The sequence below is a fragment of the Cebus imitator genome, unplaced genomic scaffold (assembly GCF_001604975.1).
Source record: "Cebus imitator isolate Cc_AM_T3 unplaced genomic scaffold, Cebus_imitator-1.0 Scaffold65, whole genome shotgun sequence".
Classification (NCBI taxonomy): Eukaryota; Metazoa; Chordata; class Mammalia; order Primates; family Cebidae; genus Cebus; species Cebus imitator.
Genome location: NW_016107380.1, coordinates 274,391 through 288,471, shown reverse-complemented (window position 1 = coordinate 288,471; position 14,081 = coordinate 274,391). Strand labels below are relative to the sequence as shown.

The window sequence follows — 14,081 nt, the reverse complement described above, 5'->3', positions numbered from 1 at the left end:
TTCTTAAGGTTTTATTAACAAGCCTTAGAAAGTTATATATTGATTTAGAGGCTAAAATTGTGTTGATGCTGTTTACTTACCTAATTACATAGTTTTATTCATTTGTATGTACATAATTTTAATAACTTACTTTGTATTGATTTTGAATACAGTGACTATCTTATTGCAATAAACTATTTTAGTAAAATATGGTTTTGTTGAGTTAATATTTTTCAGCTGTTTATCCCATAACATTTTTGTTGTTATTTCAGAAAAGAGAGCATTCTAGTTTAAGTTTCATTTTAATTGGTCATGTACTTGGTGTTTTTTGTTGTTGTTAACTTGTTCATTTAGGAAAAAGCAAACAGCATTACTTTTTGAAAAAAATAATTCATTGTCTTTAGTAATACATCTGTAATTCTTCATTTAGAAGGGTAATTAAGGCAAAAGTAAATAAATCATTATGTATTATTAATATGTGGACATATATTTTCAGTGACATTGTTTTATGTTCCTCCAGTGTAACATGCAGCTGAACAGCAGAAGGTAGAAAATAAAGTATGAATTCTCTTCTAAGGCCTGGTTAGGCCTGGAGCTGAATGCTAGGGAGTGTGTGTCTAGAATGTTTTTAAAAATAGGTAGTGGAGCTGCAGCCCTCACCATAGACACCTCTGAACCCACTGGCATTGTCTCTCAGAAGAAGATTGCTGTGCCACCCACATATGCTAATCTTCGCCAATCTGCCAAGCATGTCTTCACCAAGGTATATGGATTTGGCTTAATATAACCTGATTTGAAACAAAATCTGAGAATGGATTAGAATTTATAAGCTCAGGCTCAGCCAACACTGAGACCACCAAAGTGACAGGCAGTCTGGAAAGCAAGTACAGACGTACCAAATATGGCCTGACATTTATGAAGAAATGGAACACTGACACACACTAGGCACCAAGATTACCATGGAAGATCAGCTTGCACATGGACCGAAGCTGACCTTGTGTTCATCCTTCTCCCCTAACACTTGGGGGAAAAATGCTAAAATCAAAACAGGATACAAGTGGGAGCACATTAACCTGGGCTGTGACGTGGATTTGAACATGGCTGGGCATTCATTATGAGATGCTCTAGTGCTGGGTTATGAGGGTTGGCTGGCCAGCTACCAGGTGAATTTTGAGACCACAAAGTTCTGAGTGACCCAGAGTAACTTTGTGGTTGGCTACAAAACTGATGAATTCCAACCTAACACTAATGTGAATGGCGGGACAGAGTTTGGCGGCTCCAGTTACCAGAAGGTGAGCAAGAAGTTGGAGACTGCTGTCAGTCTTGCTGGGATAGCAGAAAACAGTAACACTCACTTTGGTATAGCAGCCAAGTATCAGATCGGCCCTGAAGCCCATTTCTCCACTAAAATAAACAACTCCAGCCTGATAGGTTTAGGATACACTCAAATCCTAAAGCCAGTATCAGCTGACACTGTCAGCTCTCCTGGGTGGCAAGAACGTCAAGTGCTGATGGTCACAAGGTTTGTCTAGGACTGGAATTTCAAGCATAAATGAATGCTGTTGAGTTGTTTATTTTGCAGCATAGCTACCTTCAGAATTTAGTGTATCTTTTAATGTTGTATATCTGGGATGCAAGTATTGCTGAATGTGGTTTGACCTCCAGGTTAAAGATGATTCAGCTTTAAGGTGTTTCAGAGGCACAGAAGAAACCTAGTTCCAAAAAGGTCCTTTCAGTGGTAGACTTGGGGAACTTGGTGGCCCCTGTAGAGATGTCAGGTTTCTTTTTTATCTAGAAATGGCTGCAAGTGGAAACTGATAATGTATAGGCACCCTGTAAATTCATATGGAGTAAATGAATGAAATTATGATTTCTTGAGAATTGAACCTTAGTTTCCTAACCCTGATTGATGAGGGGCTCATTTCTTGGTGGTGTGTACAAATTTCCCAAAAAGGGACCTTTTTTAGACAGATCATTATGACCTGTTCCCACCCCAGTTCTTCATCACCTCTTTTACACCAAAAGATCTACAGGGTATGGTCACTGTTTCTTTTGTGCTATTTTGGGAGTGGAGAGGGTGGATGTGATGAAGCCAATAATTCAGGACTTAATTCCTTCCTGAGTTGTGTTTTTTTTTTGTCCTTGCACTAGAGTATAAAAAAGCTTCCAGGAGCTCCAGCTATAAGCTTGGAAGAGTCTGTGTGATTGTAATCACAGGGTGACAACACTCAGAATCTAAATTGAACTTAATATGGTATTCTCAGCACTCAATTTATTTTTTAGCAGTTTAATGGGTACATTTTAGAGTCTTCCATTTTGTGTGCAATTAGATCCTCCCCTTCAAATGCTATAAATGAAAAAAAAAATGAGCAAAATATTGAAACCTCAAAAAAAAAAATAGGTCATGGTCCAGCCTGGGCAACATGGTGAAACCCTGTCTCTACAAAAAAATTAGCCAGGCATGGTGGTGTGTGCCTATAGTCCCAGCTACTTGGGGTGATGAGGTGGGAGAATCAATTGAGCCCAGTAAGGCTGCATGAGCTATGATTGCACCACTGCACTCTAGCCTGAGTGACAGAGTGAGACCCTGTCTGAAAAAAAGTAAAGAGGAGGGAAAATGCCTCTTTTCAAAAGTTGACAAAACATGGAGATATTCTCATTTTTAATAGGGTTAATGAAAAATAGCATTTTGGGAAAGTAAGGAATATGTGCGTAATGGGCACACATCTCTTCCAACAAAATTAACCCAGGATTTCATCCAGGGAAAATGTGAAACTAAACAGGTGTGGCCTTGTAAGGATACAAATCTGATCAGCTGAAAATTATGACCTGGAATCATATGCATCTGTATAATTGTGGCAGTGGAAGAGATGACAAGGTAAAAACCATTTGTATTTAAAGCTAGTTGGGAAGCTGAGGCAGAATTGCTTAAACCCGGGAGGTGGAGGTTGCAGTGAACTGAGATCATACCACTGCACTCCAGCCTGGGTGACAGAGCAAGATGCTGTACCCCAAAAATAAGTAAATAAAAAAATAAGGTCAATTGGTCTTAGATAGTACAAATCTGCCTCCTAATAGTATAGCAGGAGCCCTCTCATCAGAAACCTTTAGTTGTTTGGTTAATCTAAAAAGTGATTTAAATCAGGGTCTCATAAATATGTATATAGACATTTTAACTTTAAATATCTTTATTTGTCACTTATTTACTATAGGATCCAGGTTTTTTCCAACCTTTTAATGTAGGTCTGCTCAGTTGGGCTGTTGGTGATACAGTGGCATAGCATAGCTGCCTTCCCATATAGGTCTGCTGACAGATGTTCTCTACTTGTCTTTCTTGAATTCCTGGCCTCAAGATCCTCCCACCTCAGCCTCTCAAGTAGCTGGGATTACAAGCTGGAGCTACTGCACCTGGCTCTAATTATCTTTCTTGTACAAATTACATGCATTACATTATATAAGTGTGAACCAGAGGTGCAGAATTTTTGAAAATTTTTACTGTATTTTCCCCCAATCTTTTAGAACAGTTTCACCCACAATTAATAGCTTATATATTTTTTTAATTTTTAAAGTCAACAAGCTTTAGTCTCTCCAAAGTACTTAACTTGGCTTTCACAGAAACTACACCTCTTCACACTTGCATCATTGGCTCATACAATCATCATAAAAAGTTCAACTGGCATAATCAATTTGTTTGGTAACTGTTACAGTTTCCTAGAGCTGCTATAACAAATTACCACTCAGTAAGTGGCTTAAATTTATTCTCTCACACTTCTGGTGGCTAGAAATCCAAAATCAAGGTGTCAGCAGGCCCATGCTCCCTCTGAAAGCTCTATGGAAGATCTTTCCAGTACTTCTTGCCTCTTCCAGTTTGAAATGGCCCCATAAATTCCCTGGCTTACAGCAGCATAACTTCAGTATCTGCCTAGTCATCACATGACCTTCTGTCTCTGTGTCTTCTTCTGTCATTTATAAGGATACTCTCATTGGATTGAGAACCTACCCATATCCAATATGACCTTATCTAATACTTACCTATTACATCTGCAAAGACACAACTTTCAAGTGAGAACACATTTTGAGGTTCCAGGTGGACATAAATTGTTGGGGACATTCCAAAGGACATAAACTATTTGACCCACTACAGTCACAAACTCAGCCTTTGATAAACATACATTGCAGCAAATGGGAATGGAAAACACAACCTGAGTAGCTTAAACAACAGAAATTTATTTTCTCACAGTTCTGGAAGCTGAAAATCCAACATTAAGGTGTCAGCAGATTTGGTTTCTTCAGACTTCTGTCCTTGACTTGCAGATGGCACCTTCTCGCTGTCTTTATATGGCCTTCCCTCTGTGCACTTGTATCCCTGGTGTGTCTTCCCCTTCTTATAAGGACATCAGTCCTATTGGCTTTATGTTCCCCCCCTTGTCACCTCACTTAACCTTAGTTACCTCTTTAAAATCCCTATTTCCTAATATAGCCACGTACTGCATAACAACTTTTCAGTCAATAGTGGACTGCATATAAATTGGTGGTGCCACACGATTATAATGGAGCTAAAAATTCCTTTCACCTGGTGACACTATAGCCATCATAAGGCAGCACAACACGTTAATCATGTTGTTTATGGTGATGCTGGTGTAAACCTACTGTGCTGCCAGTCATATAAAAATCTAGCACATAAAATGATATAAGGTACACAATACTTGATAATAAACAGCTAAGTTACTGGTTTATGTATTGCTATACTATACATTTTGTCATTATTTTAGAGTGTACTCCTACTTAAAAAAAAAAAAAGTTAACTGTGAAACAACGTAAGGCATGTCCATCAGGAGATATTTTAGAAGGAGTTATTATAGGAGATGACAGCTCCATGGGTATTTGCCCCTGAAAACCTTCTAAGCAGGACAAGATGTAGAGGTGGAAGACAGGGACATTGATAATCCTGACCCGTTTAGGCCTAGGCTAATGTGTATGTTTCTGTAAAAGTAAAAACTTAAAAATTTTAAAAGTAGAAAAAAGCTTATAGAATAAGAATATAAAGAAAGAAAATATTTTTGTATATTTGCACAATGAGATTATGTTATAAGCCAAGTGTTATTACAAAAGAGCCAAAAAGGTTTTAAAAGCTTAAAAGTTTATAAAGTTACAGTAAGCTTACATAAATTTATTATTAAAGAAAAACATGTTTTATAAATGTAGTGTAACAGTATTTCTAAAGTCTATGGTAGTGTTTAATAATGTCCTAGGCCTTCACATTCACTCACCACTCACTCACTGACTCACCCAGAGCAACTTCCAGCTCTGTAAGCTCCATTCATGCTAAGTGCCCTATACAGGTGCACCATTTTTTACAGTATTTTCACTGTACCTTCTCTATATTTCCATATGTTAGATGCACAAATACCATTGTGTTACAATTACCTACAGTACTCAGTAACATGCTATATATGTCTGTAGCCTAAAGCAATAGTCAATATAGCATACAGATTATGTGTGTAATAGGCTATGCCATCTAGGTTTGTGTAAATACACTCTATGATGTTGGCACAACAACAACAAAGAATTGACTAGCATTGTGTTTCCCTGAAAATATCCCCTTCGTTAAGTGACTCATAACTGTACAGTCATGTTGGGGGTTATGGCTTCAACATAAAATTTTCAGTTCAGTCCACAATACCACCAATTCCTAGCTACTCTAACGTGAAGAAATTCTCGTCTCTGAGTCACATATGGAAACATCAATGTAAAGAGACTTTAATGTTATAAAGTGCACTGGCGAGTTAAAATGGTTACATTAATTTAGCAGGGAAAAGGGAAAAGGCTGAATTGCCAAAATAATTACTTTATTTTTCTTAACCAATTGCACATTTGCTTTCTCCATGTCCTACAATTATAGACACCTGATAGTTCCTAGTCTTAGACATAACTGCTGCATCAGCCACTCTGCTGCACTTTAGATCACATTAGTTAGTGCTAGAGCCCACCCCCATTTACAAGGCATCTGAGGAAAGGTTAGCTGTGGCAGTTCTACCATAATGCCATTTTGCTCCAAAGAAATCCAGTTAAGTGGCTGTCCATGGCCCAGTAGTTTCACCTGAAATTAAAAACATACATGCAAACGTCTCCAAATTTATCTCTGTCACCCACTTTCTGTTGGGAAGGAGTGATTAGTAATTCTGAAAAAAAGAACTGAGGCCAGAGATTCATTTTTACCTTTATTTAGTGATTCACAATCACTGTTCATCTAATTTGAGTATATGTATCTTGCCTCTATATTCTTGCTTCTGTTTTACTCTCAAGAGGTAAATAAGAGTGTTCAGGGGTTGAGGGAGGAGAATTTTAAAGGCTGAATGGAGTGTCAAGAGTGGAGAAAATGCTGAAGAGAGGATCAGGAGCAGAAAATGACTCTGAAACCAGTCTGCCCAAGTAAGGCTTATCTAGTCAGTGTTCCTCCCCCAGATTTTCTAATAACTTCCACTATCAATAATACATAAATTTGATCAGTTGTTGTTGTAATTGTTTTATATCCTTAGTCTTAGTATACTAAGCAAATTCAAATAAGTTCTCTACATATTCTAGGGTTATTTTGAGCCAAAAATTTTGCTTCTCAGGTGGATCAATTCAAAAATAAAACACATGAGCTTTTAAATAATGATGTTAATTGGCACCAAAAAGAACATAAATAAAATAAAAATATAATCAGTGTCATACCTGGGCTACTAAGCTATAATTAAGCATTAGACTTGAACTCATCTTGTTTCTGCCTCATCAACCACACGTATTAGAAATGAAACGCAGAAAGGTGATGCAAGGAGAACCATATGGACAATTACCCTCCAAAGGGATAACGTATTTTTAAAAATAAGCTATAAAATATATCAGCATGAACTCAATGCCAGATCTGGTGGTTACAACAGTTAAATTAATCTCTAACTTTCTCCAACATGTTTTATAAACATAAAATAGTAGAGTCATGACATCTTGTATTTAGATATGTTCTGGAGCAGGGTGTCAGGGAAAGTATCTAAATTCTAGTTTTGTGAGAAGAATCATTTTGGATACATGCAATGAACTTAAACAACATAGAATGACTGTGAAGAATAATGTCTATTTTACAGTGTCATGCATAGAGATATTGTAGCTGTTTCATCAGCTTAGTTTTCTGGGAAACCGAAAGTTTCAAAGGTTTTGACTAAACACTATCATTGGTGAAATTCATTTGATTTGATTTTATTGTTTTGTTTTATTTTTTCCAGAGACAGACTGATGTGAAGTGGTGCAATCATAGCTCACTGTAGTCTTGACCTCAGGCAATCCTCCTGCCTCAGCCTCCTGAGCAGCTAGGACTACAGGTGTGTGCCACCATACTCAGCTAACCTTTAAAAAAATTTCTGTAGAGATGGGTCTCGCTATATTGCCCAGGCTAGCCTCAGACTCCTGGCCTCAAGACATCCTCCTGCCTCAGCCTCCCAAAGTGCTGGAATTACAGTGTGAGTACAACACTTGGCTGGAGCTCATTTTGAAATTCCATTTATGAGGTGTAAGAGGAACAGACGTAAGGCTCCCCTTAAAGTTAAAAGTTATGTTTGCATCAAGGTGTTCTAATCAGCAATTTAAAGGAAAAAGGTAAAATTCCCTCTTACCTGTGTTGCCCCTAGAATAGCTTTGGGCTGGCCAAGGAACAGCTGTCCTGATATGGGCCATTTAAGAAAAATGGCATAGACCAATTTTTCTTTAGGCTTGGATGTGTACCTGGTTAAAAGAAAAAATAAAAAGCATAGTAAGAAGTTACATCCCATATTTCTCATTATTTGTGGATCAGGAACAATCTGGAATTATTTTACAGAGATACTTCTATTTAGCACCTATTTACCAATGTTGCCATTAATAGAAGGGAAGGAAAAATAGCCCCATACTAGTATAAAAAGCACCTTCCTCCCACAAGACCAAAAGGAAGTTCTTGAAAGACAAAGATTTTCTTGGACTAGCATTCCTTTTCATCAGACTGCTCTTGTGGAGCTGAAAAGGAGAGGGGGATGAGGTAGGATGCAAGAGCTTCATGGCTTTTCATGTGTTGTTCAAATGTTTTTATTCATTCATTCATTCAACAAGACAGGAAATGCATGTGTCCATTCTGTGCCTAGTACTGTGCTCAGTGTTAAGAGTTACAGTAGAAAACAAAACACACATAGTTCTTGTGCTTATGGAACTTAGACTAGAGTGGGCAGACAGTAAAGGCAGACACTAAAAAATCACACAAATAATATGAAAGTGTGAGTTCTGATAAGCACTATGAAAGAAAAGGAAATTAAGAGATTGTGACAAAAGGATCTCTTTAGATTAGAACATCAGAAAGAAGCCTCTCCAAGAACATGACATTTAATCTGAGACTTAGAGGATGAATGAGAACAAAGAAGGTAAGAGAAGTATGCCTTAGACAAAGAAAATGGAATTCATTCATGTATTCATTCAACTACTTAACAAATACTTACTGAAATCTTAAAATGCTAGACAGTGTTTTAGAGCTATTTGCAACATTGAACAAAGTCCTTGTCCTCATGGGGCTTACATTCTAGTGGGAGAAATTAGAGTGAACAAATACGCAGGTGATGATTAAATACTATGGAGAAAACAAGCCAGGTAAGAAGGACAGGGCATGCTAAGTACGAACAGAGGGGCCTGGGTGTGTTATTTTAAGTGGAATAGTCAGGGAAGACCTCTTAAATGTGGCATGGAAGAGAGCCATGGGAGCACCATGGGAGGTCCACAGGAGCGTCTGGAGAAAGCATTCCAGCCAGAATGGCAAGTACAGGAGCCCCAGTGCAAGACTGTGCTTAGCCTGTTGATGCAACAGCAAGGAAGGCAGAGTGGCTGAAGGAAAGGAAATAGGAGAGGGTGACAGCAGATAAGATCAGAAAGGCGATTAGGAGCCAGGTTTGATAAGCCCTTGTAAGCATCTATGGGACCCGGCCTTTTCTCTGAGACTGGAGGCCACTGGAGAAATGTGAGCATGGAAGTGGCATTATTCTTTAAAAGTTTACTCTGATCGCTTTGTGGTGAATAGGTTAACGGGTAGAAATAGAAACCTGTTAAGAAGCTACTAAAATAATCCAGACAGGGGCAAGACAATGGAAACTAAAAGGATGAGGGTTGCCACAGAGAGGATGCAAAGTGGTCAGATTCTGAATATATTTCCAAGATAAAGAGGATGATATCTGCTGATGGGTTGGCTGTGACTGTAAAAGAAAGGGAAACGAAGGGCTTCAAGGTTTTGGGCCTGACAGCCACCTAAAGGATGAAGCTGCCATTAACTGAGATGGAGAAGACCATGGGTGGAGCCAGTTTATAGCAAAATTTTAAAACTCAGGACTTCAGTTGTGGACATACAGGTCTAAGATGCTATGCATCCAAGTGGAAATGTTGAGTAGGAAGTTCGACTTTCTATTACCAACATGACCTTGTATACTGGTCATGCAAAGGAACAGGTAACAAAGGTCAAGTGGACGAGATCCCTAGAAGACAGGAGATAATTAGAACTGTGAATAGAAATTAAAATCAGTAAGAATTATGTGAAGAGTAGTTCTGGGGACAGGGATGGGTATCCAGGGCTACACTCTCAAAGGATTTTAAGGGTTCCCCTGGGAGTCTGTAGGTAAGAAGGTGGGCACGATGAACCTGATGGGGAAGAAGGCTCCTATGGTAAGGAGGGAGAGTAGGACCACTCAGCATCGGGGAAGTTGGTGGGAGCCAGACTCGCAGCTTTATAATGCACATTAAATATTTAGCTTTTATGTTTATTTATTGAAATAAACACAATAGAATAATGGTTAATGACCATGAAGTCCCAGATCAGATACCCTCGTATTCAAATATAAGTACAGAAGCAAATTCCAAAACCAGATTTGCACTATCCTCTATCACATGAGAGATTGATATTGAGCTCTATTATGGCTTCTCCCAGATCAACATTTTAAAATTCCACAATTATTTGCTCTGTCCAGATTGCCCTACTTCATTTTATTAATGGGTTGATAATGTTTTAAGTCATAAGTCAAGTAGATTGAAGAACATTTAGTCTAATCTTTTCATTTCTATTTAATCAGGCAGTAATCAGGGGCCAACCGAAGGTGAATTTTTAGAACTTTGCCGCTACTACTCTTATTATATGTATGTTATGAAACCATATCAGAAACTGTCATATTTGTGTCTGACTCAGACACTCATTGACACACAGAACCTTTCCAATCTCAGAGAGAAGTATCTTCCCAGAATCCTCCCTATTTTGAATCATTTTTAACCTAACATTTTCTCTGCCATTGGGTACCTCTTGTTTGCTAATTTCATGGGATGCAACATCTGCAAAAGTCAGAATTTACAGAACTAAATAAATAGTAGTCTTTGTTTTAGACTAACCATTCAGCATTTTTTATTGGTCTAAATGGCTTACAATTTTTCTAAGAGCTGACTACTTTCAGCCAAAATTTGTCCACCACTGGGAGATACACAGAGATGATGTAAGCTCAATTTGGTAAACAATAAATGTTCAAAAACATGCAAATTCTTCCCCTTCTCTTTATATTAGAGTAAGCAAAGTTTGGAAAGTGCTTTATATAAATAGGAATTAATCCAATTTTTCTTTTTATCCTACTCTTCTTTGTATGTCTGATAAATTTTAAATCTCTCCCTTTATAAAAGAGACTTGGAACAAGAATGGCTTACCACACATCTGAGGTGACAGTGTCATTCTGGGATCGCCAGGTATGAGTTTCATAAATAGCTTCTCCATTGACTCTTAGCCAGGACCCCATTTGCCTCAGTCGCTCCTCAAAAACTACAGAAATGGTGCCATCTAGCGTGGGCCCAATATTCATCAAAAGATTTCCTCCACATGAAACCGTTTCTACAAGTTGCTAAAAAATTAAGAATAAAGGTTTTTAGATAAATAATTATATCTTTAATGTGTTAATATGTTGCATTTATATATTTATACATGTATATTTAGTCACTGCTTAGCAGAACAAATGCAGGATAGAACAGTGTCCTACATTGATAGGCCACTGAGCTATACAAATTATAAGAAATATTCCTACATGACCACACTATTAAGAATATTACGTTAATAGCCACCAGACATTTTACTGTACCTTCACCAATTCTTCAATTGTAAGATAGTCAGAGATTCCAGCATTCCTCCTGTAGCCCCAGGACAGCTTGTCTATTGTCATGCAGTTTTCCCATTTATGTGGCAAAAGATGTCCTGGGTTATAACGATCACTGCAGGTATAGAAGCCACCATGCTTACAGATGCTACCAGCTCCCCAACGATCATTGGTGACTACTGTATCCCGAACTGGGCTGAAATAAAACATACAATTTTTTAAAACAAAAGGTATAAACATTTTATACAAAAAGAAATGCCACTAAAAAGATATCTAATTGAAATACATTTCTAACAAGGGACCATGGCATAGTACAATGAAAAGCCGATGGTTTTGAAGTCAAACAGAACTGGGTTAATTGGAGTCCTGGCTTTGTCACTTTCTACCTCCCAGACCTAGAGCCAGTTACCTGGCTCCTCTGAATAATGAATTTCCTCATCTATGATTGGAACAAAAATAAGTTATGTGAAACATTTAGCCTAGTACCCAGCACATATAGCACTCATAAGATTATTATATGATTATTTTAACCTCCCTTCCATATTGTAAATCGTAGTCAAAACTGAATTTATACCCAAGACACTTTTCTTTCCAGTGATTCAGTGATCTCATACATATAGTCTAGACTTTCTCTTTCTCTTACAATTGTGCCTAATATTGAAAAACCTCAGAAAATTTGTTGATGTTATCTGAAATATCCCCACAACATTATTTATCATAGCAGGTGGTATAGTTAGAGGGAAATCCGCACCACATAGAGAGGACAGTTTTGAATCACAAATTGAAGTGATGGCTCCCAGTCTTTTCCCTTGGAAGGAGTACCTGGACACATTGCTGTTTTAAGTATCAAGGGTTCTTCAGAATATTTGTATCTGTACCCTGTGTGGGCCCAGAAGGTGCAAGCAGAAGGCTTCCTGACTTCGTAGCACAATACCCAGTGTTTTCTAGTGTACATGCAAATTTTGTCCATATAGTTTAATCAGAACTCCCTGTTCTAATAGGGCAGCCTTGAGCATACCAGCAAGCAATAGGAAAAAACTGGAGAAAGTGAAAATGCTGCTGATAAAGGAAAAGAGGAGACAGATAAGGGTGACGCTGACCGGGCAGCAAAGATGACCAAAAGGTAAAAGGATAAAAAGAAACAGTCAGAGGGATTCAGAAGCACATTATCAGAAATAGGGATGAATAAACAGAGTTGTCCCAGAATAGAGGCCATCAAGGACCAGAGTAGGAGAGAAAAGGGGGGGATCCGCAACGTTAACACCTTCGCAGTTCTTGGTCCTGTGATTTTTAGTCTGATCTCAAAGTCAGACCATTGAGTTCGATTTTACTCCTGATTTGTTTACCCTTGATTATGTTGAGTAAATAGTAATATAGCTAATAAGTATTATTTACAATGATTTTCTCCTGCCATACCACCAGTGACTTAAAAGGAAATATTTTAGGAAGCAAAGGTATTAAAGTATTGGAAATATATTAGGAATGTGGAGAGTAACTGCAGCGATCTCATAGCATACATACCTTTCATTATATAGCCAGGCCAAGAAGCCTGTGCTGTTCCAGTATTGATCCGGTGCTCCTCCGTCACCATCCGACCACAGTATCTCAGGCTGATAGGTGTTCACTAGCTCATAGAGCTCTGGCAATGTCTTAGAAACTGGAAATTGCCGCTTATGGAATGAACTGGATTCATCCTCAAGGAAGAGCGGATGAAACCATTCAAAAAGGGAATAGTACAGTCCAAAACGCAGGTCAGTTCTGTTCCTAATGGTTACCTCAAGTTCCTTGACAATGTCCCTCTTGGGCCCCTCATCTATGGCATTCCAGTTCCACGAATACTCTGAACCCCACAAGGTAAAGCCTAGAAAATTATAGTGAAAGCCCTTGTAAGCATGTCAACTTTATTGTAGTAAATTTCAACCCACACAAATGCCAAAACAAGTCACATAGTACATGTGATATATAAATACCTGCTCCTACAAATGACTGGTTTATGGCAACTTTTTCATAGCATATGTGGTGCTTTTATATGAGAAATGAGAATTTAAACAAGGTGAGATCAAGGTTTTTAAAAGCAACTTTCAGGGTACATCATTGTACCCCAAAAGTTAGATGGTCGTATGGTCTTATCAATCTCCAGTATTTTCCCTCTTAAAGTCCTTGAGGGATAGCATCATGTCTGAAGTGCTCTCTGCTGTGCCTTTAGCCAACTGCTAGCACCAGGCATAGCACAAAATAAACAATCGACAATAGCAGCTCACAACTAAGATGGGAACATATACGTGTACCGTGCTGAATGATGACTACTACTGGGTATTACGAAGATCCTGAGATGCACTCCTGCAAGATTCTTAGTGTCTTCTAAACCAAAGCTTGAAGTCTACTGCTTAGTTTTAGGATTATTATAGTGTGATTCTTAGAACACTGATGATCCATGCACAGCAAATCTCTTTTAGCTTGATTATTCACTTAAGCAGACGGGAAAAAAAAAACACTGTTTCCCAATGGTTCTATATTTTAAAATATACTCACCACGTGTAATCTCATTCTACTATAAAGTCATAAGCTTGGAGGGTCCTCTTTAATAAAATTACCCAAAAGCGAATAGTCTACCAACTACATAGATATGAAAAATAATGTGTACCTTTATGCAACACTTAGAAGTGGTTCATTTTTAACAGGAATTTGCATTTAGATTGCTGGTTGTTGTACATGAAATGTTAGAAGAGATAGATAAACTGAAATGCTTAAAAACATAATAAATATAAAAGCCTCAAAAATTTCATTAGTGCCTGGAGAATTAAAGTACGTTGTTACTATTCCACTAAAATCTAAAAGAATCTTTCAGAACAGACATTTATGATACATTTGGCGAAACACTTTACTCTTGGTAAATTAGAACAAGTTTAAGATTGACTCACACTTTTGTTTTTTTTT

At 37.9% G+C, this 14,081-nt stretch overlaps 1 protein-coding gene and 1 pseudogene across 3 annotated transcripts in view; one reads left to right on the top strand and one right to left on the bottom strand.

Moving 5' to 3' along the window:
* Positions 1 to 601: 601 nt before the first annotated feature.
* On the top strand, positions 602 to 1,531 carry LOC108305662 (annotated as a pseudogene).
* FUCA2 (alpha-L-fucosidase 2) overlaps positions 1,434 to 14,081 on the bottom strand; it is a 20,264-nt gene continuing 7,616 nt past the window's right edge. The window contains exons 3-7 of one of the 3 annotated variants that reach the window (XM_017530390.2): positions 12,666 to 13,005; positions 11,130 to 11,340; positions 10,705 to 10,895; positions 7,629 to 7,737; positions 1,434 to 1,812 (exon numbers count right to left, since the gene is read on the bottom strand). In XM_017530390.2, the coding sequence (XP_017385879.1) occupies positions 1,771 to 1,812; positions 7,629 to 7,737; positions 10,705 to 10,895; positions 11,130 to 11,340; positions 12,666 to 13,005 (893 nt within the window). In that variant the 3' untranslated portion in view covers positions 1,434 to 1,770. Of the gene's footprint in view, positions 1,813 to 2,537; positions 4,365 to 5,715; positions 6,080 to 7,628; positions 7,738 to 10,704; positions 10,896 to 11,129; positions 11,341 to 12,665; positions 13,006 to 14,081 lie in introns of those variants that run through there. The other 2 variants (XM_017530389.2, XM_017530388.2) reach the window with 2 other exon arrangements.